Source organism: Ursus maritimus, unplaced genomic scaffold (genome assembly GCF_017311325.1).
Source record: "Ursus maritimus isolate PB19 unplaced genomic scaffold, ASM1731132v1 scaffold_4, whole genome shotgun sequence".
NCBI classification, from domain to species: Eukaryota; Metazoa; Chordata; class Mammalia; order Carnivora; family Ursidae; genus Ursus; species Ursus maritimus.
In genome coordinates, this window is record NW_024426552.1 from 80,264,320 (window position 1) to 80,291,457 (window position 27,138).

The 27,138-nt window shown below is 38.0% G+C and overlaps 1 protein-coding gene across 1 annotated transcript in view; it reads left to right on the forward strand.

Annotated features, from left to right (window-relative positions):
• MCCC1 (methylcrotonyl-CoA carboxylase subunit 1) overlaps positions 1-27,138 on the forward strand; it is a 58,990-nt gene that overhangs the window by 13,632 nt on the left and 18,220 nt on the right. Inside the window, exons 5-12 of the mRNA XM_008705280.2 lie at positions 4,056-4,177; positions 4,601-4,748; positions 4,836-4,957; positions 10,886-10,997; positions 12,814-12,895; positions 20,219-20,346; positions 23,503-23,686; positions 25,998-26,107. Coding sequence (XP_008703502.1) covers positions 4,056-4,177; positions 4,601-4,748; positions 4,836-4,957; positions 10,886-10,997; positions 12,814-12,895; positions 20,219-20,346; positions 23,503-23,686; positions 25,998-26,107 — 1,008 coding nt within the window. The remainder of the gene's footprint in view (positions 1-4,055; positions 4,178-4,600; positions 4,749-4,835; positions 4,958-10,885; positions 10,998-12,813; positions 12,896-20,218; positions 20,347-23,502; positions 23,687-25,997; positions 26,108-27,138) is intronic.

The following is a 27,138-nucleotide window of genomic DNA, read 5'->3' on the forward strand; positions in this document are numbered from 1 at the left end:
AATTCTTTCCAAATTGATCGGTAGATTTAAGGCAATCTTGATCAAAATCCCAATTGGGTTTTTTTTGGTGAATATTGACAAGCTGGTCCTAAAATAGTCCAAAGGTCTAGTATATAGTGAAAACAATTTTGAGGGGTGCCTGGCTGGCTCAGTCAGTAGAGTATGCAACTCTAGATCTCGGGGTTGTGAGTTCAAGCCCAATGTTGGGTACAGGGATTACTTAAAAGAAAATCTTTAAAAAAAACAATTTTGAAAAGACAATGAATTTGTAGGGCTTAGACTCTCGGATTTCAAAACTCATTATAAACCTGCAGTAACCACAACAGTATGGTATCAGAAGGAAAAGTACATATATCAGTGCAACAGAATGGAAAGTCCCAAAATAAACTCACACATATATGGTCAATTAATTTTTGAACAAAAGAGCTAAAGTAATTCAGTGGGAAAGATAGTCTTTTCAACAAATTGTGCTGGAACACAAATTGGATATTTATATACAAAAAGATAAACCTAAAATCAGCAATAAAAAGGAAAGAGGTGCTGATACATGGTAAAAAATGGATGAATTTTGAAAATATTGTGTTCAGTGGAAGAAGGAAGCCAGTCACTGAAGACTGTATGTATTGTATAATTCAGTTTATATGGAGTGTCCAAAATAGGCATATCTATGGAAACAGAGTAAATCAGTGGTTGCCTAGAGCTGGAGATATGTAGGGAATGGAAAATAACTGCTAAGAGGCATGGAGTTTGTTTCGGGGGTAATGACAAGTTACGTTATTAGATCTTACTCAGTGTCTTAGATTACGGTAATGTTTGCCAACTCTGTGAATAATACTATAAGTCATTGGGTTGGCTAAGGTTATGGTATATCAGTTGTATGTCAATGAAGATGTTTTAAGAATGCAGTATCACTATGTACACACTAGAAAGGCTAAAGTCAAAAAGACCGATAAAAACTGAGGGCTTCAGAGGGGAGGAGGGTGGGGGAATGGGATAGGCTGGTGATGGGTATTAAGGAGGGCACGTATTGCATGGTGCATTGGGTGTTATACGCAAGTAATGAATCGTGGAACTTTACATAAAAAACTAGGGGTGTACTGTATGGTGACTAACATAATTAATAAAAATTATTATATAAAAAAAAAGACCGATAAAACCACATGTTGGCAGGGATATAGAGAAACTTAGAACCATCATGCATTGCTGATGGAAATGCAAAATAGTTCAGCCACTTTAGAAAATGGCTGGTTTTAAAAAGTTAAATATATACTTACCATATTTGACCTAACAATTGCACTCCTGGGTATTTACCAAGAGAAATGAAAAATGCGTTTACATATGTTACTTGTATATGAGTGTTCATGACAGCATTATTCAGAAAGTCCAAAATTGGAAAAAAAAATCCAAATGAATGGATAAATAAAACGTGTGCTATCCATTCAGTGCATCAACAAATATAAAAAGGTCTATAAAAAATGAACTACCCAGGCACCCGACAAGGGTGAGCCAGAAAATGTTATGCTAAGTTAAAGAAGCCAGACACATAAGACTGTGGACTATGTGGTTCCGTTTATATGAGATTTCTAAAAATGGCAATTATAAGAGACCAAAAGCAGGTCAGTAGTTGCCTAGTTCTGGGAGCAAGGATTAATCAATTATGCGTAGGGCACAGAGGAACTTATTCAAGTGACGGAAGTATTCTACAACTGGATTATAGTAACAGTTGCATAGTTGTATAAATTTGCTGAATAAATCAAACTGTAAATGAGTGAATGTTATGTACTATAAACCATAAAAGAAAAAAGCTGTTCAGACGTTGGAAAGACTGGGATGTAGACCTGTCTCGCTCTGCCTCGCATAAATAATATTTGACATTTCATGTAAAATTACTAAAATTGAACTTTGGTTTAAAAAACATCAGACTGATCAAACTGACATCTTAATGTGATTATCTAGCGTTTTGCTGTTTGCTGTCACTAAGATGTGGGTGTTCTATTCATATGAGTTTCCCAGATGTCTGAAGCGTACCCCTTTAATTTTGAAGCATAACTATTCTTTGGGGTTTTCTAAAAAGATTTTATTTATTTATTTATTTATGTATGTATGTATGTATGTATGTATGTTTGTATTTATTTAGTTATTTTAAAGAGAAAGAGAGGGCACGCACACAAGCCAGGGGAGGGGTGAAGGGAGAGGAGAGAGAGAATCTCAAGCAGACTCCACACCAAGCATGGAGCCCCATGGGACTCCATCTTACAGCCCCGAGATCATGACCTTAGCCGAAATCAAGAGGTGGTTGCTCAACCAGCTGAGCTACCCAGGCGCCCCTAAAACATAATTATTCTTTGAATATGTATGTTTTGAAATAGTATTGGCTAAACTTTTTCCTTTTTCCATTGTCTTGGTTATAATTATTATATATTCTTACTATTTTAGAAGAACAAAAATACCATCAGGGCTGTTGAGGTTGGAGAGAAAGTTGCTTTATCCCTCACTAAATCATGTAAGACTGTTCTGCTTTTTGCTTTCCACTGTATCCTTCCTTTTTGCTGTGAGTATGTTTACTCTTAGGAATCTTACTGTCCTTCAGGTATTGATTTTCCTCTTCTGTGGGCTAGAAAGCCAGACAAATACATTTCTTAAAACTCTGAGTAAGTTGCAAGTGACTAGGTTAACATGTGAGGGGGGGGGGTCCTCTTTCACTAAGTATATGTGGACTCTAATATATGGTTTTTTGTTTGCTTCTTAGCTTTTTTTCTGGAAAGGTGATATTGGCAGATAGTGACCTGAAGATAAATGGGGTATTACTGTGCTAGTGTGTTCTTTCCAGTTTTGGGTACCATGGTTTCAGTTCTAGGCCAGCTTTATATGGAGACAGAGTCAACAACCCACCCCACTGCTACTCTGGAGCCCTTTATTCCTGCTTGCAAATATTCATTGACACTCTACCCTAACAGCAGTATTATTTTTAATTAAAATAATAGATTCTTCTATATGATCCAGCAATTTCACTTATAGATATATACCTAAAAGAATTTAAAGCAGAGACTCAAACAGGTACTTGTACACTGATGTTCATAGCAGTGTATTCACAAAAGCAAAAGGTAGAAACAATCCAAACATCCATCAACAGATGAATGGATAAGCAAAAAACCAAAATGTACAATATACACAGTATTCTCTTATTCAGCCATGAAAAGGAGTGAAATTCTGATACATGCTACAACATGGAAGAACCTCGAAAACATGATACTAAATGAAATAAACTAGACACAAAAGGACAGATATTGTACAATTCCATTTATATTAGGTTCCTAGATTGGGTATTCATAGAGACACAAAGTAAGAAGTGGTCAGGGAATGTGGAATTGACATTTAATGTGTACAGAGTCTCTGTTGGGGATGATGACAACATTCTGGACATGGATGGCGGTAATAGTTGCACAACATTGAGAATGTACTTTAATGCCACTGAACTGTACACTTAAAAGTGGTAAAAATGGTAAACTCTATGTCGTATATATATTACCACATAGATTTTTCTGGTTCAGGTCAGGCTTTGGTACTTTGGTATGAATGTTTCAGATACCTCTTTGGAAACAGATTTTTTTCTTTTAGTAATAATTTTTATTATGTTATGTTAGTCACCATACAGTATATCCCCAGTTTTTGATGTAAAGTTCCATGATTCATTATTTGCGTATAGTGCCCAGTGCACCATGCAGTATGTGCCCTCCTTACTGCCCATCACCGGCCTATCCCAGTCCCCGCCCCTGAAGCCCTCAGTTTGTTTCCCAGAGCCCATAGTCTCTCGTGGTTCATTCCCCCTTCCGCTTAACCCCCCCTTCATTCTTCCCTTCCTTCTCCTACCGATCTTCCTATTTCTTATGTTCCATAAATGAGTGAAACCATATGATAAACAGATTTTGATAGAGCCCATAGTGTACTTACCACCAGCGTAGGGAGAGGCTTCCCCAGAGGAAGAGGACGTCTCCTGCCTCGCACAGCGTGCCAGTGGAGTACTAGTAAGTTTGTCCTTTCATTTTCACTTCTAGGCTATCCATCCAGGATACGGTTTTCTTTCAGAAAACACGGAATTTGCCGAACTGTGTAAACAAGAAGGAATTCTTTTTATAGGTCCTCCTTCATCTGCAATTAAAGACATGGGTATAAAGAGGTATTAATTTCTATCTTTTAAATATAACCGTAAGAAGGTCAATTGAAATGGTTTGTTTAACCTATAAGAGACAGGGTAATTAGAATCTCCGGTTGTCCTCAGTGTAAGTTATTCAACTGCCACTCCCCTGAGTTACAGAAAATGTTCATCTAACTAGCGTTTCTAATCAATATATGAATTAGTTTTAGGGATTAAAAAGGTGGGATAAGCTATCACATGAAAAACTGGATTCCTGGTTATCATAGAAAAACTAATATTTTAATATTTACGTTAATATTTGTTGTCTCAGACTAGTCTTTTCTTCACCAGTGGGACGTTTTATTTTAAAAAGTTCCATTGTATTTGTAGATGGGGCTGTTTTTGTGTTTCTCTTGTATGAAATAATTCTTGGAATTGGGGCATCTCACCTTTTTTATTCCAAAGCACGTCCAAATCCATAATGGCTGCCGCCGGAGTGCCGGTGGTGGAAGGTTATCACGGCGAGGACCAGTCGGACCAGTGCCTGAGGGAGCAGGCGGGGAGGATCGGTTATCCTGTCATGATTAAAGCCGTCCGTGGTGGAGGAGGAAAAGTAAGATTGTGTGCGCTCCTGTTTTCACTTCCGGCTAGTCTTCTTAGTTTTATTTAGGTTGTGGTCATAACTGTCTTGCCCTGTTAGGGTATGAGGATCGTCAGATCTGAAGAAGAATTTCAAGAGCAGTTAGAATCGGCACGGAGAGAAGCTAAGAAGTCTTTCAATGATGATGCGATGCTGATCGAGAAGTTTGTAGACACGCCAAGGTGGGTTCAGCTATTTTTCTGACTCAGCTTTTTAAAACCAAATTATAAAAGAAATGCATGCAAATTATATAAAATATAAAGTTCTAATAGTGCATGAGTACATTAAGTTCCCCAGTCCCACCCCCTGACGTAACCACTTAGTATATATGGTATGCACTCCTCCCAGCATTTTCTACATGGATAGAAATATTTATATACATACCACAGAATACAAAATACACACACAAATACAGTGAGTACAATCTTACATAGTATCGTATGCTAATATGACATCATAGCCATCTTTCCATGTCAGTAAATACAGGTCTGCCTTATTCTTTTTATTGGGCTTAATGGTTCCGTGATATTGATGTACCATTAATTTATTCAATCCATTTCTTATTGTTTTTTTTTTTTTAAGATTTTATTTATTTATTTGACAGAGACAGAGAGCAAGCATAAGCAGGGGCAGTGGGAGAGAGAGAAGCAGGCTCCCTGCTTGGCAGGGAGCCTGATGCGGGGCTCGATCCTGAGCCGAAGGCAGATGCTTAATCGACTAAGCCACCCAGACACCCCTAATCCATTTCTCGTTGACGGAACTTAGGGATTTTTTCAGAATAAAAAAAATCCTTGTAAGAAATTTAGTTTTATCTTACAGACTCTATAAACATCAGTTGAGATGCTCAGAGAATGGGAATAGATACTAAATTGAGTTGGTAGTGGTATGTTAACAAATAATAATACTAACATCTCACCCATATATCACAATTACCATTTGCCACATTCTAAGCATTTTACATATACTAAATAATTTTGCCATCCTACTTCTAATCTAATTCCTGCGACAGTCCTGTAGGTAGGCCCTATTCCCATTTTGCAGGTGAGGACCCTGAGGAACAGAGTGGTCGTATGACTTGCTTGGGGTCTCCCAGCTGGGAAGTGATGAAGCTGAATGTGGATTCAGAATTCACACTCTAATCATTGTACTAAACTGCTTCTCTTGGCACTGCTCTAACAGATGCCGTGTGAATTTCTAATTTTTTTATTTTCTGGAATTTTATTTTCATATGTATTGCTTAAAATAAGATACTGACTATAAAAGCTTCTTGTTTCAAAGATTTTGTGGTAATTATATATAAATACACACACATACTATATACACACACACACACACACACACACACACATATATATATATGCTATAAGTCAAGTAGCTTGATAAAGAATAAATCACTTGGGAACCATGAGCAGAGAGGACTCACCTTGAAGGTAATATGCTAAAGCTTCAGGCCTTTCCCTTGTGTGAGCCTCTTCTAAAATCCTGTACCTAATTTTGTATTCTCCTTAAAGACGGCCCCCAAATTGCTTTTGTTTCAAATGCTGCAAAACTTGGAACTGTCCCTGAACATGGCATGGTAAGTTAAATTCATTTAGATTTGATAGTTTAAAAGTCTGCCATGTATTAGTGGGAAGTAAGGCCAAAATGGCGGCCGTCCTCTGTGGAGGGCTCCCTTTCACAATATGTTTCAAAAAAGAATAGGCTGATTGTCCAAATTGGCATGTTCTTGTTATCGTGGAGATGTCAGCTAGCTATTTCAGTGACTGTAACTCAATGCCTACAACGTTTTCTGAAGATGTAAATTCTTTACATGTGAAGTGTTAGCTGTATATTACCTCATGTTGTAATTGGTTCACCCAGTAGCTGGGAAGCTCGTGGGAATCAAGGACCTGATAGTACATTTCTTTTTATTTTCCCCTCTGTATCACCTGGCATGCTACTTTCTTCATGACGGGCATCAATAATAATAGTTTTTGAAATATAGAAGTAATATAAATACATTGTAAACATGGAAAATATAGAAGATGGAAAACAAAGTCACTCATAATCTCTTTCTCCTAATATAAGTAATAGTATTTCTGTATCTATTTATTCTGCATTTTTTAGTAATATCATGATAATTATACTGTTTTGTATGTGGCTATGTAATCAGCTGTTGAGTGAATGGAATGCCGGAAGATTGTCAAGGTGGTGCTTATAACTCAGAAAAGTACACATCAAGATGTTTTATAAATCTACTTAGAACTATTGAGCTTCCCTGAAAGGCTGAGATAGACACAGTCTTCAAAGCGTACTATTTTGGAGGATAAAAAAGGAAATCAGGTTCGTTTTGCAGTTCACATTCAATATGTATTCTAGATGGATTAAAAATGTAAATAGGAAAATAAAAACTGTAGAACTCTTAGAAAATATTATCAAGGCATTCTTAGACTCAGCTGCACCTGTCTGTCTGGCCAGGTCCCAGCAGTGGCTGAACTGGAGCTGCTGGGGTCGGGTGCGTCTCCTGGTTCTCAAACAGCCTGCTGCAGAATCTCTAAGTTAGAGAAGGCAGCACAGAAAAAGGATCCGTCAGAAAAAGGAAAACAACAGAAGCCCTATGATCACTGCAGAAATCATAACAGAACACAGATCCGCAAAAAGTTTCCCTTGTAAGCCGCCAAAGGAACAACTGTTTCCAATTTCTGAGAACTCAGAAAAGAGCTGTGTTGTGCCCCTCTTATGTGTTCCGTTCAGAACCTAGAGTCCGTGCTCTACTGTCTCCTTCCCTGGAGCAGCTAACAGATAAGTGGAAGTGGAAGTGGCGACATTTTACAATTGGAATTTGAAAAATCATTTCGTTCCAACTTGTAAAGAGCTTAGAAGTTATCACTCACATCCAAGAAGCAAGTAAAAATCTGAACAAAATGAGTCAGTGAATTTTAGAGTGAAGGCTGGACTGCAGGTGAATACAGTGAATCATAGCCAAGATCCGCTCGGCCAGAGCAGAAGCCGCTGGAGCCGGAAACTGATAGGAACACTTCTACGGGGATTTTGATAAATTACTGGAGTCTGGATGTGGACTAGCTTGATAGTGAGAAACTCCTCAAGGTCCAGTGTTAGGGGAACCCCAAATTTTCATGAGTTTTTCCTTTAAGAACACCACCAGTTGCTCACAGTGAAAATCCAGGAAAAATTCCATACCATTTTGGGGCAGAGGGAGGAGAAAAATAACCATCTGAAAGAGGCCCAGAGTGGTCTATTCTCCCTAACAAAAGCCAGCTCTCCAAGGGAAACTTTGCCAGCACCTCTTCTGTCTTGTGGAAAGGGCAGTTAGCCAACTCTAACCCCCTCTAGCCTTCCTGTCTCATATAACGCGAGAAAAAATGCTAAGAAACACTTCTGCGTGCACCTCGCTGGCTCAATCAGGGGAGCAGGTGACTCTTGATCTCAGGGTTGTGAGTTCAAGCTCCACGCTGGTCATACAGCTTACTTTAAAAATAAATATCTCCCTTTCCCGCTCGCCCTGCTTGTGCTCTCTTTCTCTGTCAGATAAATAAATAAAATCTTTAAAAATAAACACACACATACACACACATACATACATACAAACGGATGGTGCTCAGGAACATAGAAGCCTGAAGCACACAGGAATACAGGCTCACTGGAAGACTGAGATTTCATCATTAGATCACAGGATGTTTTCTCTCTCCTGCACCCTTCCACCACATCACCAGGGCCCCAGTATAATAACAGGGTTTCAACTGAAAGAACTGCAAGACATAGACTCTATTTAAGAAGAGTTCTTAGTCAAAGGCAACAGGAAAAACAAAACAAGGACACTAGAGGAAACAAGCCCCTGGTACCAACAGCTACTGTAGACGTTAAACCCAGCATCCTAGCCAGATTCACGTTAAGCGTTGCAGTAAAGGTCTGTGTTTATCTTAGTTACTGTAAAGTGATACCTCATGTCTGGCTTTTAACAAAAAAAAATTACAAGGCATGCGAAAATTGAGGCAAGAAAAAGCACGGTGTAAGGAGACAAACGTCAGAACCACAGATTGTGGAATTAACAGATATAGGGTTGTTTCAAGTAACTGATTAATATGTTAAGGGCTCTAATGGAGTGAGTAGACAACATGCAAGAACATTTGGGAAATGTAAGCAGAGAGATGGACACTATGAGAGAAAAGTCAAAAGGAAATGCTAGGAATCAAGAACAATGTAACAGAAATGAAGAATGCATTTGATGGGCTCTTCAGTAGACTGGACGCCGCTGAGGAAAGAATCTGTGACCTAGAACATATGTCAGTGGAAACTTCCCAAACTGAAATGCAAAGAGAAAGAAGAATGAAAACCAACATAATATCCAAGGTCTGTGGGACAATTTTAAAAAGTGAACCATATGTGTTATTTGAATACTACAAGAAGAAAGAAAGGAGCAGGAGAAATATTTGAAGTAATAGTGGCTGAAAATGTTCCAGAGTTAATGACAAACACCAAACCACAGAACTAGTATGCTCAGAGGACACCAGGCAGGATAAATATCAAAACATTTTTTGAATCATATTCAAACTGCAGGAAACCAAAGACCAATAGAAAATCTTAGAAAAAACATGAGGGATAAGAACATCTTACCTATAGAGAAACGAGGTAAGAAATATATCAGGCTTAAGCAAGAATAGGGGGAAATGAAATATTTATAAAGCATCGAAAGAGAAAAAGATAACGTCGAACTCTGTGTCCCGTGAAATTATCCTTCAAACCAGAGGGAGAAATAGACTTCCTCAGACAAAGTTGAGGGACATTGTCTTCAGAGACTTGACTTGCAAGAAATGATAACAGAAATTTTTCAGAGAGAAGGAAAGTGATACAGGTCAGAAATTTGGATCTCCATAAAGAAAGGAAGAGCATTAAAGAAGGAATAAATGAGGCTAAATTTTTCTCTTCTCAATTGATCTCACAGACAATGGTTTGTCCAGAGTAAGAATAGCAAAAAAGTGTTTGGTATTAATAGCTTAAAGATAAATGAAAAAAGGAGGAAAACTCAGGCAGATCCAAAAGGAAAAAATCAGCTTCTATTATTTTGTCAAGAGAATGTGTCAGACAGGTTGGAAAATGCTAAAATTGAACATTGAGTAGAAATGGTATATCAAGAAACTAAAATCTTCCAAGTGGTTTAATGAAGTGGCTTCGTGAGGTGAACAAAAAGGAACAGAAATGAGCTGTTGTGCTAACAGTACATTTACAAGACCCTTCCTGGTTTTTCTTTTATCATTATTTCTTCTTTTTGACAATTTTTATTTTAAAAAGTCAACAGAAAAAACATTTGCTGGTCACTCGTTTCTACATCCTGGTGGTGAAAATGTGAGGTGAGCTACAGAGCGAACGTATCAAAATAAACCTACTGAGAAGAATGCTTTCATGTTCACCAAGTGGTCTGTTACCCTAATTTTCCCAAGTGTTCTGTGCATTTACTCTTAATATGATTTCTCATAATTTTACTATTTTAGATTCAACATTAAAGTGCCATTTTTGTTTTTATGATGTAATATTAGTAATATTTTTAAAAAATTAATGATTTATATTAATTATGGATGAGCCATTGTCATTTTTAGTCTGCCTGAGTTTATAAAATCTGACCATAAGAGCTGATTTTTAAAAATCTCCTGATCATGGGGCTCCTGGATGGCTCAGTCGGTTAAGCAGCTGACTCTTGATTTTGGTTCAGGTCACGATCTCAGGGTCTAGGGATTAAGCCCTGTGTCCAGCTCCGTGCTCAGTGGGGAGTCTGCTTCAGAATTCTCTCTCTCCCTCTGCCTCTCCCTCCACTTGCTCTCTCTCTCTATAAATGAATAAATCTTTTAAAAAGTAATTAAAAAATAAAATAAAAATCCCCTGATCATAAAAAAGTTTTCATTGGCTTTTTGAGAATACATGAAATGTGACTATAATTTGTAATTTTGATGTGAGATAGTCAGTGTTTTCCTTGCCAGTTTGTACTTGTGACTTGCCCCTACTCATAAATATAGTCTCCTGTGTTTTCTTAATTCCTAGTCACTTCATGTATGTAATTTTTTCCCCTAGAATGTTTATTCTACAAATGGAAACTTTCTGATTGGGTTTTTAAATAGGCATGTAGAAGTCCAGGTGTTTGGTGACTACCATGGCAATGCTGTGTACTTGTTTGAAAGAGACTGTAGTGTACAGAGGAGACATCAGAAGATCATTGAGGAAGCCCCAGGGGTAAGGACCTAGTAAAGAAATTTACAAGCTTCTCTATAACACAAACCTCAGTCACTCTGATTTTCACATCAGAAATCTGTGAAGGTAGTGTCTCCTCCAAAGTCCTGCTGAATACCTGCTTCCCAGTGGTAGTATAATAATAAGGCCCCACTGGTGCTTTGGGGGTGAGAAGGGGGTTGATATCCTCAGGCTACCATACTGAGAGCACAATAGGGCCATGATCCTTCTGGATGGGATCTAGGAAAATGTACTCTGATCCAAGTAGAGACTGTCCCTGACTTCATGATGGTTCAACTTAGAATTTTTTGGCTTTACGGTGGTGCAAAAGTGAGAATGTATTTAGTAGAAATACTTCGTTTTGAATTTTGATCTTTTCCCGGGCTCTGTATATGGTATGATACTCTCCTGGGCAGCAGCAGTGAGCCACTGAGCCACACGGTCAGGAGGGCAAACAACTGATAGGCTTAAAGTCATTCTTACCCGTACCCGTTCTTACACTCTCTGTACTCAGTATTCAACAAATTACATGAGATATTCAGCCCTTTATTATAGAAGAGGTGTTGTGTTAGAGGATTCTGCCCAACTGTAGGCTAATGTAAGTGTTCTGAACACATTTAAGGTAGACTAAGCTAAGTTAGGATGTTTGGTAGGTGACATGTATTTAAATGCATTTTCAGCTTCGATATTTTCAACTTATGATGGGTTTATCTGGATATAACCCACTGTAAGTTGAGGAAGATCTGTATCTGATTTATAATGAGCAATTGTATAATATTTTCATGTAGATTTTAAATTGTAATGGGAATGTTTGAGGAATGGATTAGCCTAGTTCATTGAATATATTTTTTATGAAGATTCTTTTATTTTAACTGCTGTTTCAGGTGTCCCTAAAATACATTAGTATCTTCCTGCCATATAGGTTTATTGTAAAGGAGAGAGATTTGCTCTTATTTGGCAGCTTTTGCCCCCTCGGAATTGTTTACACCTCTTTGGGTCTATCTCTTGATTGGTTTAGATTGTCCTCTGGGTCAAGGCCTACTGCTAGAATTACCTCTTTTTGGACTTAAATTTCTCTTGAGTCTACCACTACCATAGGCTTCTTTCTTGTCCAAGCTTTTATACTTTTTTTTTTTTTTTTTTACTGTAGGTGCTTCTAAAAAGTCAGGGATCTGAGGTTTCTGGTTAATCAGTTTGTTGTTCTCATACTGTATTCAAACTTTAATTTCTGTTGCAGAGTATATGATATCGTTCAAAGTAAATGTCAACAACAATTTCAGTAAAGCCTTATTTTCAAGCAGTGTTTGCTTAAATGTATGTCTGTAGAGCACTGTTCTAAAATGTTACAACCTTTGCCTACTTTTTGATCTACATTTTTTTTTAATGAACCTTTCTTATTAACTTGGAATCTTAAGGTTAACCATTATTCCAAGATAATTCTTGGGCACATGGCACAGGTTGCTCTACCATCTTTAAATAAAATCGTTATGAACTATCATTCGTAGTTTTTGTATTGGTACATGTAATTAGACATATAGTCATGAACGTTCTTATGTCGGTACAAAGGAGATGGATACATCATTATGCTGAATAATATCTGCAGTTCATAGAAATTACTAACAGAACCATTAAACTTGGGTATGGGGCTGTTGACTGTGCTGTAGGGTGTGTTTCTTGATGAAATGTATAGCATTCGCTATTTATCCTTATTATGTCTTTAATGTAATATTTGATACCTAGAAATGCAATGTTGGATCTTAATGGAAATTTCCAGTAGGGCAAAGAACTAATGGAAATGTATTTTAAATATTTTTCATAGCCTGGTATTAAACCTGAAATAAGAAAAAAGCTTGGAGAAGCTGCAGTCAGAGCTGCTAAAGCTGTAAATTATGTTGGAGCAGGTATGCTAAGATTTACTTTAAATAGAGGGGAAGAAGTAATCATTTGTTTATGTTCAGAAGGCAAAAGAAACTTACAACTTGTAAATCATTGTCTTTCAAACAAATTATATCCACATTCAGAAATACATTTTACATTGAGACCCAGTATATACGCATTAAGTATTTATGTCTATATATATGTATGTTTGGAAAAAAAAATTCACTAAACAGTACTTACCCTAATTATGTGTAATGCTATTTGATATTTTCTATCCCATTTTAAAATGGAATCACTAAAATAATTTCTTTTGCCTCTTTTAAAATTAGTAAACTTTAATTTTTTAGGTTCATAATGAAACTGAGCAGAAAGTACAGAGTTCCCATCCCCACACTTGCACAGCCTCCCCAACTATCAGCATCCCACACCAGAGTGGTTCATTTGTTACAATCAACAAACCTACAGTGACACATCATTATCACCCAGAATCCATAGTTTACATTAGGGTTCACTCTTGGTATTGTACTTTCTATGACATTGGTGTGTAGTATACATTTGGAAAAATGTATAAGGACACGTATCCACCATTGTAGTATCATGCAGAGTACTTTCAATGCCTTAAATGGCCTCTGTGCTCTGCTCTTTATCCCTTTCTGTCTTTAACTCCTGACAATCTCTGATCTTTCTGTTGCCTCCATAGTTCTGCCTTTTCCAGAAGATCATATAGTTGTAATCATACAGTTTGTAGACTTTTAAGATTGGCTTCTTTCACTTAATAATATGCATTTAGGTTTCCTCCATGTCTTTTCATGGGTTGATCATTTCTGTTAGTGTTGAATAATATTCCATTGTCTGGATGTACCACAACTTATCCTGTCACCTATTGAAGGACACTTTGATTGCTTTCTAAGTTTGGCAGTTATAAATAAAACTATTACAAAAATCTACGTGCAGAGTTCTGTGTGGACATAGTTTCGGTTTATTTAGGTAAACACCAAGAAGTTTGATTGCTGGATCATATGGTAAGAGTATGTTTAGTTTTGTAAGAAATTGCCAAGCTTTCTTCCAGAGTGGCTGTACCATGATGCGTCCTCACCAGCAGTGTATGAGAGTTCCTGTTGCTCCACGTCTTCACTAGCATTTGGTATTATCAGTGTTCCATTCTATAGGTGTGTAGTGGTATCTCATTTTAATTTGCATTTCCCTAATTGCATGATTGGAGCATCTTCTCATATGCTTACTTGCCATCTGTGTTTCTTCGTTAGTGAGGTCTGTTCAGGTGTTTTGCCCATTTTTTAAATTGGTTTGTTTGTTCTCTTATTATTGGGTTGTAAGACTCCTTAGTACATTTTGGATAGTAATCCTTTATCAGAGGTGTCTTTTGCAAATATTTTCTCCCAGTCTGTGGTTTGTCTTCTCATTCTCTTGACATTATCTTTCGCAGAGCCTAAGTTTTTAATTTTAATGAAGCTTGGCTTATCAATTATTTCTTTAACGAATCGTGCCTTTACCGTTGTACGTAAAAAGGCATCACCATACCCAAGATCATCTAGGTTTTCTCCTGCTGTCTTCTAGAAATTTTATGGTTTTGTGTTCTAGATTTAGGTCTATGGTCCATTTTAAGTTAATTTTTCTGAATGCAAGATCTCTGTCTAGATTTTTTTTTTTTTGATGTAGACATGCACCATACGCCATTCCAGCACCATTTTTTTAAAAGACTGTCTTTGCTCCATTGTATTGCCTTTGCTCCTTTGTCAAAGATCAATTGACTGTATTTATACAGGTCTATTTCTGGGCTGCCTATTTGCTCCCCTGATCTATTTGTTCTTTCCCCAGTACTTCATTATTTTGAATACTATAGCTTTATAATAAATCTTGAACTCAGTGTCAGTCCTCCAACTTTGTTATTCTCCTTCAAATAGCCAATATTGAATTGGCTGTTCTGGGTCTTTTGCCTCTCCCTTTAAAAGACCAGAATCAGTTTTTTGATATCCACAAAATATCTTGCTGGAATTTTAATTGGGATCGTGTTGTGTCTATACATCTTGGGAATTGGGAGAACTGACATCTTAACAACGTTGAGTCTTCCTATCCATGCACATGGAATATCTCTCCATTTCGTTCTTCCTTGACTTCTTTCATCAGAGTTTTATAATTTTCTCATATAGATCTTATAATACATTTTTTGTTAGATTTATGCCTATTTCGTTTTGGGGGTACTTGTGTAGATGGTATTGTGTTTTTAATATCAAATTCTATTTGTTCATCATTGGTATTTGGAAAACAGTTGACTTTTATATATTAACGTTGTTAATATGTTATCACTTTTTAGTTCCAGGAAGTTTGTTTTTATTTTTTTGTCAGTGCTTTTGTATTTTTTTGTATTTTGTATTTTTCTACATAGACAAGTCATCTGTGATGAGACAGTTTCATTTCTTCCTTCTCAAAGGTATACACCTTTTATTTCCTTTTCTTCTCTTACTGCATTACTAGGACTTTCAGTATGATGTTGAAAAGGAGTGGTGAGAGTGGACATCCTTCCCTTATTTCTTAGTGGGAAAGCTTTTAGTTTCTCACCATTAAATATAATATATAATATATATAATATAATATAATATAATATAATATAATATAATATAATATAATATAATAATATAATAATAATATATAATAATATATAATATAATAATATAATATAATGTGGGTTCTTGTAAATCTTCTTTATCAAATTAGGAAGTTCCTCTCTATTCATAGTTTGTTGAGAGTTTTTATTATAGTGAGGTATTAGATTTCATCCAATGCTTTTTCTGCATCTAATGATACAGTCAGATGATTCTTCTTTAGCTTGTTGATGTGATGGATTACATTAATTGTTTTTTAAATGTTGGACCAGCCTTCATACCTGGGATAAATCCCACTTGGTCATGGTGTATGCTTATTTTTATACATTGTTGGATTTGATTTGCTAATATTTTGTTGAGGACTGTCGCATCCATGTTCATAAGAGATATTGATTTGTAGTTTTTTTTGTATGATCTTTCTCTGGTTTTGGTATTAAGGTAATGCTGGTCTCATAAAATGAGTAAGGAAGTATTCTGCCTTCTATGTTGTGGGAGATATTATAGAGAATTGGTATAAATTCTACCTTCAGCGTTCAGTAGAACTCACCAGTGAACCAATCTGGGACTATTTTGGAGGTTTTGGAAGTTATTAATGATCATTTCAACTTCCTTAGTAGATATAGGCCTATTCAGATTGTTTCAGAGTGATTTTTTCTTGTGTGACTCTTGGCAGATTGTGTCTTTCAAAGAATTGGTCTGTTTCATCTAGGTTATCAAATTTATAGGCATAGAGTTGTTCATAATATACTTTTAATATCCTGTTAACGACTGTAAGACCAGTAGTAATTTCCCTTCTTTCATTTCTTATATTAATATTTTGTCTCTTTTTTTTTCTTAAACAACTTGGCTAGAAGCTTATGTATGTTATTGATCTTTTCAAAGAATTGACTTCTGGTTTTATTGGCTTTCTCTATAGATATTCTATTTTCAATTTCATAGATTTCTACTCTATTATTTCTTTTCTCTTTCTTATTTTGGAATTAATTTGCTGTACTTTTTCTAGTTTCCTAAAATGGAAGCTTAATTTTAGATCTTTCTTCTCTTCATATATATGGATTCAGTGCTATAAATTTCCCTCTAAGCTACTGCTTTCAATGCATCTCCTAAATTTTAAAAAGTTGTATTTCTGTTTTCATTTAGTTTAAAATATTTTTAAAACTCACTTGGGATTTCTTCTTTGACCCATGTGTTACTTAGTACTGTGTTATTTAATCTGCAAGTATTTGGGAATTTTTCCCCAGCTATCTTTCTATTCCTGATTTCTAGTTTAACTGATTTTTAATTTAATTGTGGTCTTCAGAGCAAACATTGTGTATCTATTCTTTTAAATTTGATAAGGTTTTTTCTGTGACCCTGAATGTGGTCTGTCTTGGTGAATGTTGCATGTGAGTTTGAGAATATGTAATCTGCTATTGTTGGATAAAGTAGTTTATAGACCTCAATTATATCCAGTTTATTGATGGTGCTGTTGAGTTCAACTATGTCTTTACTTTTGTGCCTGCTAGCTCTGTCCATTTCTGACAGAGGGGTGTTAAAATCTCCAGCTGTATTTGTGGATTCATCTGTCTGCATTTCTCAGTTTTTATCCCATGTGTTTTGACACTGTCTGCTCAGGTGCATACACGTTAAGGTTCGTATGTCTTTTTGGAGTATTGACCTTTGTCATTTTCCTTTTCTCTAAAGAACTTCCTTTAACATTTCTTGCAGGTAGATCTACTGCCAATAAATTTTCTCAATTTTTGTTTATTTGAAGCAGTTCTTATTTCTCTTTAATTTGGAAGGATAACTCCACAAGATAACAGATACCAAGTTGATGATTTTTTTTTCACTCAGGACTTGAAGTAGCACTCCGCTCCTCTTGTTTGTATGGTTTCTGAAGAGAAGTCATATGTGATTCTTATCTTTTCTCCCTTATAGGTAAGGTGTTTCCCCTCCACCCCAGATTCTTTCAGGATTCATTCATTCATTCCCTTTTATTTTCTGTACTTTGAAAACAATATGCCTAGGTTTAGGGTTTTTTGGCATTTATCCTGCTTGGTGCCATCTGACCTTCCAGAGGTGTGGTTCAGTGTCTTGACGTTAATTTGGGAAAATTCTTAGTCATTATTGCTTCAAATATTGTTTATGGAACTTTCTCTTGTATTCTTCTGGTATTCCCATTATGTGTATATGTTACACCTTGTCTAGTTGTCCACAGTTCTTGGATATTCTGGTTTGTTTTTTTTTTTTTTTTTCAGTCTTTTTTGTCTTTGCTTTTAGTTTTGGAAGTTTCTGTTGTCATATTTTCAAGGTCAGAGATTCTTTCCTTAGCTGTGTCCAATCTACCAATGAGCCCACCAAAGGCATTCTTCATTTCTATTACAGTGTTTTGATTTCTAGCATTTCTTTTTGATTCGTTCTTTGAATTTCCATGTTTCTGCTTCTGTTATCCATATGGGCTCTTGCATCTGTCTTCTTTTTCCATTAAAGCTCTTAGTGTACTAATCAAAACGTTTTTAAGTTCTTTGTCTGATTATTCCAATATTTCTGTCATATCTGAGTCAGGTTCTGATGCTTTTTCAGTCTCCTTAAACTATGTTTTTTGCCTCGTCGTATGCCTTGTGATTTTTTTTCTTGATAACCAGAACTGAGGTGCCAGGTAAAAAGAAATGTGGTGAAGAGGTCTTTAGTCGTGTGGTGGTTGGCGTGGGGAAGGGGAGGTGTTCTGTGGTCCTAGGATTACATCTAAGTTTTTTGGTGAGCTTGTGCCCTGAACTGTGAATTTCCCCAGTGCATCTCAGTTTGTTTTTTGCTTGTTTTGATTTATTCACTTATGGGGGACAGGATGGCTGGAGTTGTATATTTTCCTTCTTCCAGTTATGTTAATTAGGCTCTGAGGAAACCCCCATAGTTTAGGCTCTAGTAAAATAGTTCCCTTGTGGACAAATCGTGTTCAGAACAGAACAGAACCCTGGCATACTTCACATGATTCCTTTTCCCCTTCCGCTGCTAGAGGCTCAAGGGGATTTTTCTCCAGTATTCACAGTGAGGACCTGATAGAGCTTCTGGAAGTAAAACGCAAAAGTATGGGGGGCTGTCCTTGGAGTTTGCAGCTCAGAGTTGTCCACACTGAGCGTCCAGCAACTCGTCAGTTACAGCCCAGTTTTTCCTCCTCTGGTACTTGTTCCCTTAGAAGTTTAGTTCATGGGTTTCTGTTCCAGTAAGTTGTGAATCTCTGTATTTGCCTGTCTGTCTCTGATTAAAGGGGCAGCAGTTTGCCCTGTGACCTCATATCTCTGATGGATCCTGAGAAAAATTGTTGATTTTTCAGTTTATTTGGCTTTTTACTCTTGTCAGGTTAGAATGCTGACTTCTTAGCTTCTTATGGACCAGAAACTGGAAATCGTCCCTAAATTTTTACAAGGCACTCATGACCTACAGTTTGAAATATAGTCTAAATTATATGGAACTAACTTTCAACTAAGTGAAAAAAACTCAAACACGAAACACTACGTAGTATATGATTTCATTTATGTGACATTCTAGAAAAAACTATGATTTCCTGGAGCCAATGACCTGGGGAAGAGACCGACTACAAAGGGGAACAAGGGAACATTTTGGATGATGGAAATGTTTTGCATTTTCATGGTAGTGGTGATGGTTCTATGACTGTATTCAATTGCAGTTGAAACTCAACATGCTTCCCTCCTTAAAATGGATAAATTTTATTATATGAAATTATATCTTAATAAAGTTGGGAAAGCTATAGCTTTAGTTGCTAAGCAGTCTTCCAGTGGATCACCGGCAAAAGGACTTTGAGACCTCCAAAGCCCACAGTCTGGAGGAAAAAATGTTATTATATTTTTTCTGCTGGGTTAGAGTGAGATAGAATGTCCCAGTGTGAGGTTCCAGGGCTCTTGGTGCACCGAAGCCGTGACACATCGTCCAGCCACGTTCTCCTCGCTGCAGCAGTTGAGACTGCTCATAACTTGGGCTTACCATTTGCTCAAAACAAACATACTTTTCTATTACCAGATTTCATGTGGCTCTCTATTTTTTATTAAGAATCATTTGTTACTACAGGGGCGCCTGGGTGGCACAGCGGTTAAGCGTCTGCCTTCGGCTCAGGGCGTGATCCCGGCGTTCTGGGATTGAGCCCCACATCAGGCTCCTCCACTATGAGCCTGCTTCTTCCTCTCCCACTCCCCCTGCTTGTGTTCCCTCTCTGGCTGGCTGTCTCTATCTCTGTCAAATAAATAAATAAAATCTTTAAAAAAAAAAAAAGAATCATTTGCTACTACAAAATGTGAGATATTTTCTTCACAAAATGCAAAATGTTTACCACTGAATGGAGGCAACATTAAAAGTTGATGTGATTTGTTTCTCTCACTGGTTTCGGGAGACAAGCCATAAGAGACTCTTAACTATAGGAAACTGAGGGCTGTTGGAGGGGAGGTGGGTGGGGGGATGGGGTAACTGGGTGATGGACTTTAAGGGGTGCACGTGTTGGAATGAGTTGTATATACCTTATATACAACTGATGAATCACTGAACTCTACCTCTGAAACTAATAATACACTATATGTTAATTAATTGAATTAAAATAAAATATTTAAATTTATATATTATAATATTTTAAATATTTAAAAATGTATTAATAAAAAGTTGATGTGATACATCATAGAAGATTTGGATTTCTACTGATTATATACTACTGAAATGTGACTGTTGTATTTTATCTTTTAGGAACTGTGGAGTTTATTATGGACTCAAAGCACAATTTCTTCTTCATGGAAATGAACACAAGGCTGCAAGTGGAACATCCTGTTACTGAGATGATCACAGGAACTGACTTGGTGGAGTGGCAACTTCGGGTAGGAATATTTTTTTCTGTTAAAGATCAGTCTTGGGAATATATTGCCTGCTAGCCTCCTCACTTTGGACAAGGGTTCAATTCTTGGTGGTTGTCATGAGGACAGGAAAATGGGAAGTTAAAGATGATATTTCATTTGTTGCTGTGACATTATTGTCATTTTATGGACTCAGATTTCTAACCTGTCACTTACCATCATTTCTCTTCGGCATGGGGCAGCCTCAGGCGAGGGGCAGGTAAGCTGCTGCCACTTAGGCTTTCTTGTGACCACATTATCTCAACATCAAAGCCTCGTGCTGTACCTGAGGCCACATTATTCTGGGCTGGGCCATCATTTGATTTTAGAGGCAGGACAGATGCTAGCTCCAGTGAAATGATCTAAGGAAGAGCTGGTGATGGTCTAGACCAATTGAGTGAACCACATGAAAAGTGCTGACTTACACACTGTTGCTGGCCTGTGGTAGGATAAGTATAGCCCATTCAGAATAAGTGTTTAGAAATTTTTATAGCATTTTTGACATTGCTATGATATGTCAATGTAACTGTATGTTACAAAAGTGTAAGTCTATAATTGTTCCTTTGTTATAAATAGTTTGAGAAGCACTGGCCTGAACTAGAGTTCCACAAAGCATATTCCTTCAAATAAGAATAATATCTTAGTCTGTTTTACTCTCATTCTTGAAAACAATTGATTTTATAGCCTTTTTTAATATGAAGAACATGTTTAAGTACTATAAATACTTTTGATTCCTGTAGAATTCTTGGTTCTCTATATATTCTGAATCTAAATATTTTTGTGTGTTGTGATGCTAAAGTCTTGATTTTGATAATTCTGTCTTTTCAGAACGTCTGTGGACAATAATATGATGTTCCCTTTGCTGGTTCCTTGGGGATGATTGGTGGTTTTAATTGAACCATAAGATTCTTTGAGGCCTCTGTAGCCTTGGGAGCTAATGAAAACCAAGCACATCAGGCTAGTAAGTGTTAGTAAGTGATGGGAAAATTGTAGCAGATTTAGAAAGTTTTGGAAAGANTGCTTCTGTTTCCAGAATTCAAGGAAAGGGGGGACATTTTTCTTTTCTGAAGCAGTAGCTGAGAGAGTCCAGAATTTTTTTTGATTGATTGATTGATTTTTAGAGGTGGTGGGAGGGGCAGAGGGAGAGGGAGAGTCTCAAGCAGACTCCACAGTGAGTGCAGAGCCCGGTCGGTGCAGGGCTCAATCTCACGACCCAGAGATCTCGACTTGAGCTGAAACCAAGAGTTGGATGCTTAACTGACTATGCCCTCCTGCGCCCCAGGAGTCCAGAATTTTGGAAATCATGATGGATAAAAGGTTTCTAGGGAAGGAAAGAGAAAGCTTTGGACATAAGGGGAACCAGTAGACTTTTATTTCTTCATCTCAAGAAATTGCAAGAGCTTTGAAGGCCCTTTAAAAAGAGAAGTAGGCTTTCTTATCTGGGGAGGAATTCTAGAACTGATGGATACCACTGGACCTCATTTACAATGTTCAAGACATTTTGGAGTCTGGCTTCCAGGCAGAGGTAAAACAAGGGGCCTCGCCATTTGGTGAGTTAAGAGTTCAAGCTCCAGGACCAGCCTCTGGAGTCGAGGGCTCCCTAGAATGAGGCTGCAGTAATGTCAGCATCTCGGCTGCAGACGCACATGGGGAGCCATGTCCGGGGGAAGCTGGGGAAACATCCAGGGTCCAGGAGTTCCAAAGAGTCAGTGTCTAAGCCTCGGCGAACTCACGTGGCACAAAATTCCAAGGCATGGTTGGGGCCTGTCTTTCCTGAGCCCAGATAGAAGCCAACCTGAGAGGAAAATAGGCAAAGATAAGCCAGGTTGAAATGGGGCTATACAGTCAGAAGTAAGGTCACATCTTGAAATACGGACACATGGTCCTTCTTTTCCTTGTTTCTATCAAGACAAATAGAATTCTTTATTAGAACATTAAAAAGTATTTCATTATAAAGGATAAGAATGTAATGACAATAGCTGCACTTGTGTAGTGCTTACTGTATGCACTTTTCTCTGAAGCATCAAGAGGTTAAGAAACAGAACAGAGTAAGTATAGACAGAATTTGAACCTGGGCAATAGGGCTGCAGAGTCTGTGGTTTGAAACACCACATCATAAAGGCATTCAGTGTAGTCCATTTTCCTTTCGTTCTTAATTGCTGTGGTTCCTGATTTTTCTTATCTACAGATTTTTAAAGAGATGACGCCTTTACCTCTGTTTCGTGCTTACCTGCTTAGTTCCAAGTGGTGCTCAATTACGTAGTTTCTTCCCCTGTATCTTTTCCTTTCTCAGTTTGTCCTTTTCTCATCTTGGAGGAAAACTTAAGGAGAGAGTAGAGAGAGAGAGTGACAGCATGTCCTCCAAGAGCCTTTTCCAAATTATACTAGTCGGAGAGAGAGCTTCGTATTGGTACACAGTACTCAGCATAACTGTAGTAATGGTAAACAATGATGGTCATCCTGTTTGTAACCTGGCGTCACGCGATAGGAGTTAACATAACAAAATTGGAAAACCATCACGTTCCTCTTCTTGTATTGCTTTATCACTCACTTGTGATGCAGGTGACAAAGATGGGGGCGCCTGGTTGGCTCAGTCGATAGAGCGTGTGACTTTTAATGTCAGGGTAGTGAGTTTGAGCCCCACATTGGGTGTAGAAATTAACTTAAATAAACTTAAAAAAAAAAGGGTTAACAAAGATGACGAATGCCACACTTTAGCCATAGCTCTGAGTGTAGTCCGAAACACCAGCTAATAACTATAAAAAAAAAGATTGGTTTCGTAACTGAGCACTGATGTTTTAAATGAAAACAGATTATCTTGCCAGTAAGAAATTTTAATTGTAATTACATTGAAAAAACACTGATCTTTATAAGTTAGTCATCAGTTCACCTGCTTTTTCTACTTAAAAACTCTAGAAACCCATTGTAATTAATACATTATTTCCAAGCTGCATTTGTTTTTTAACCTATTTTTGTTTTTGCCTCAAACTCGGGGAGGTGGATAAAATAATAGTTTTTATTTGGCTTCGTTATAAAGCCCAAATGTACATTTTCCATGGAAAAAAGGCAAGACCATCAACTTCCCAAGTCTCATTGGTTCTATAAGGGGGATTTTCATAGAAGCACATCTTCTTTTACCAGATTGCAGCAGGAGAGAAGATTCCCTTGAGCCAGGAAGAAATAAGTCTGCAGGGCCATGCCTTTGAGGCGAGAATATATGCAGAAGATCCTGACAATAACTTCATGCCCGGGGCCGGGCCGTTGGTGCATCTCTCCACCCCTCAGGCAGACCTTTGCACTAGGATTGAAACTGGAGTGAGACAAGGTGAAGTGAAATAAAATGAAAAGAGTTGGTCTTTTTGAACTTTCCGTGATTATTTCCAGATGGTGTCTTTTCCCTGTGTCTTGTGGAAATGTTGAGGATGTTTTAGAATAAAGGACTTAATTGATTTCTCATTAATCTTTATTTTTCTTTCTGGAATAGTTATTTAAAAAAAATAGCTAGTATTTTTAAACAATACGCCCTTTGTTGAACTGTAGCAGTACTTGTTCAAACCTAAATAACAAACATTTTGTGCGTGCTGTTTTATATTTCTACTCTGCCTAGTTCTGAAAGTGATTTAAGTCACTGATCCCCACTATGCCCAATGCCCTCTGCCTTCAAGGGACTTAAAGTCAAGCTGGAGAATTAATATATAAATTCAGTGCAAGCTAAACAATAATAAAAGAGATAAAGAGAAATAAAAAAATAACAGCGCAAGAGCTCTCATAGTGTATGATTAACAACAATGGTCATAACAATTATTTAGCATTTACTCTATACTGTATACCTTGTTCCAGGTGACTTTTTTATATGGGCTGCTTTAACCATGAGAACTGCGAGTAGGTGTTACTATCATCCCCAGATGAGGAAACCAGGGCACAGAGAAGTTAGGTGACTTGCCCAAGGTCACCCTTGGAGCCAAGATTCAGACCCAGTCTCTCTGGCTCCAGAGTCCATGCTGTGAGCTTTCCTAACACCTTGACTTTAGTTGCCAGAGAAGTTATCCTGATGGTGAGTGATGAAAAGCAGTTCTCAGGATTAGAGGTTATGTTAGGCCCGTATAGCCGGGACACATTTCGAAGAGGAAGTGTGGAGTGCATTTGAGTAGGCAGACTGAACAGCACACAGAACAGTGAAGAAAGGAGAGCCTAACTCCAGGTGTGTTGGAGGAACTCTAGGAAAACGTGGGGCTGGAGAAAAGGGGTCAGGATGGTGAATAGTTGGAGGGGCAGCTGGAGGTACAGGTTGAGAGCAGATCACAGTGTCTTGAAAGCCAAAATGAGGGGTCAGGACCTCTGGAGGACAAATCGGAAGACTTTTGAGAGCTCTGGCTAAACCACAGCAAGATTTAATAGTCAGTAAATTTTTTGAACTTAACAGCAGGACACTTTAGACGGAGAATAGAGAACACTCGCAATGGAAAAGAAAGACTGTTCAGGGCAAGCAAAACTTTGCGTAACTTATTACTGAAGGTGCTCAGGATAGCAGAGGTGTAATTCCGAGAAGGCCTCCCAGATTCATATCTCGGCATTCTTATCTACTCCAAGAAGCTTCCCCAACCCTCCTCTTCTGTGTTCCCTGAGCCCCTTGTGTATTCCTTGGTCACTTTCCTTATTATATTGTTTTTACAGTAACCTTTTACTCCTTGTCTAGTTTTCCCATTATATTGTAAGTTTCTTCCATGTTATATTTGCAGCGCCTTGCTCAGGCCTGGGCCTAGAAATGTTCAGTATGTGTTGGTGAGTGATGGGGTGGATAGGTGGGTGGTTGATGGATAAGGGAGTGTAATCTAACCCCTTGATTTTATAGATGAAGATCCTGGGGTTCAGAGGGGTCAAGTGACCCGCCAGAAATCACACAAAGGTCCTAGCACAGTATTCTTTATAACATACCACATCCTTTTGACTTGAACCATTTTTAACCTTGAACCATGAGACGTACGTGGTTCTGTTTGTTTGTTTGTTTTAACTACTCCAGCCAGAAGCTCGGGTAGAACGGGCAGGCTTACAGCTGGGTCTTCGTGCCCATGGCCCTGAACTGACGGGTGTGTGGTTCAGATTCTTGTCTCTAAGATTCCGTCTTAGTAGTGATGGCTGCTAGTTGTTTATTGGTTCTGCTGGGTATGGCACGTGGCCTTCCATTGTCTATCCTCCCAAGAACCCACCAGGATCGTAGGATTATTATCCGTATTTTTCTGATGAGGAGACTGAGGGGTGGAGGGAAGGGAATGCTAAGGGCAAAAGTGATTGTGACAAGAGAGGGTAGAGGCAGTTTGACTTGACTTCCAAAATGAGAAGGGAAAAGCGGGTTCAGAAGAAGATAGGACGGGGAAAGCCGGCCTGTGTGTCATTGGATCAGTTTTCGGGCCTGGTGCCCTTGGATGGCCATACTCTCCTCAGACTTGTGGTAGTTTTTAAACCTCTGCGAGCCTCAGTTCCTCATGAATAATACAGTAGTAATGATGTCTATCATCCAAGGGCTCCTGAAGATTAAGTGTGAAATGAGCATAAAGCCCCAGCAGAATGTCTTGCGTGCCATACTTTATCACTTTGAGTTTTGACTTGGAGCGGTTACTGTGGTTTTTCAATTTCAGGAGATGAGGTTTCGGTGCATTATGACCCCATGATTGCGAAGCTGGTCGTATGGGCTGCAGATCGCCAGGCGGCCTTGACGAAACTGAGGTACAGCCTTCGTCAGTACAATGTGAGTGCCCTGGGGCCATGTTGGGGACCCTGATGATCTGTGTATCTCCTCAGCCAAGTATGTCTGTCATGCCTGGTCAGCCTTGGTCAGCTTATTTCCACCAATTACCCAGATGTCAGGAACAAACTGATTTCACATTCCCATGGGTCAAAATAGAGTTTAATGACTTCTTGATTCAGCTAGAAAAGAAAAATTGCAGGGCTAAAACTGTTAATGTCAGTGTTATACTTCAGTGAAATCTGATATTAAATTCATATTCATTCTCTTAGATAAGGCCAGCTACACAAGTGTGGTCTACAGTCTGGTTTTATTTTCTCCAGAGGAAAATAATTATATTCAGTTTTATCCATTTAACAGAGTTTGTTGCTTTTTTGTAGCACATTAATTTCCTTGGTGCAGTAAGCCCCAGACCACACTGATGTTGCTTCATAGAAGAATTTCTTATTAACCTGTGACATCCGAAGTGTTATACGTCATTAATTTGACCAAACTTCTCATCCCCCACCTACACTGGTCTCCTTGCCATTCCTTAGACACACCCAGCGTGGAGCCATGTGTTCCTATTCTCTCTTCCAGAATGTTCTTTCCCCACATGATCACAGGACTCCCTCCTCACCATCCTCAACTCCTGCTCACTTCAGAATCCTTCCCAGGCTGCTCCTTTTTTTTTTTTAAGATTTTATTTATTGAGAAAGAGAGAAAAAAGAGTGCACACAAGCACAAGTGAGGGGGAGGGGCAGAGGGAGATAGAGAGAAAGAATCCCCAGTAGACTCTGCCCCCGACACAGGGCTTGATCTCATGACCCTGAGATCATGACCTGAGCTGAAACCAAGAATCAGACGTTTAACGGACTGAGCCACCCAGGCGCCCGTCCATTTTTTTTTTTTTAATTAAAGTATAGTTGATATACAATGTTATATTAGTTTAGGTGGACAACAGAGTGATTCGGTTCTATACCTTACACAGGACTCACCACGATAAGTGTAACTACCATCTGTCACCAAAGTTATTACAGTATTATTGACTATAT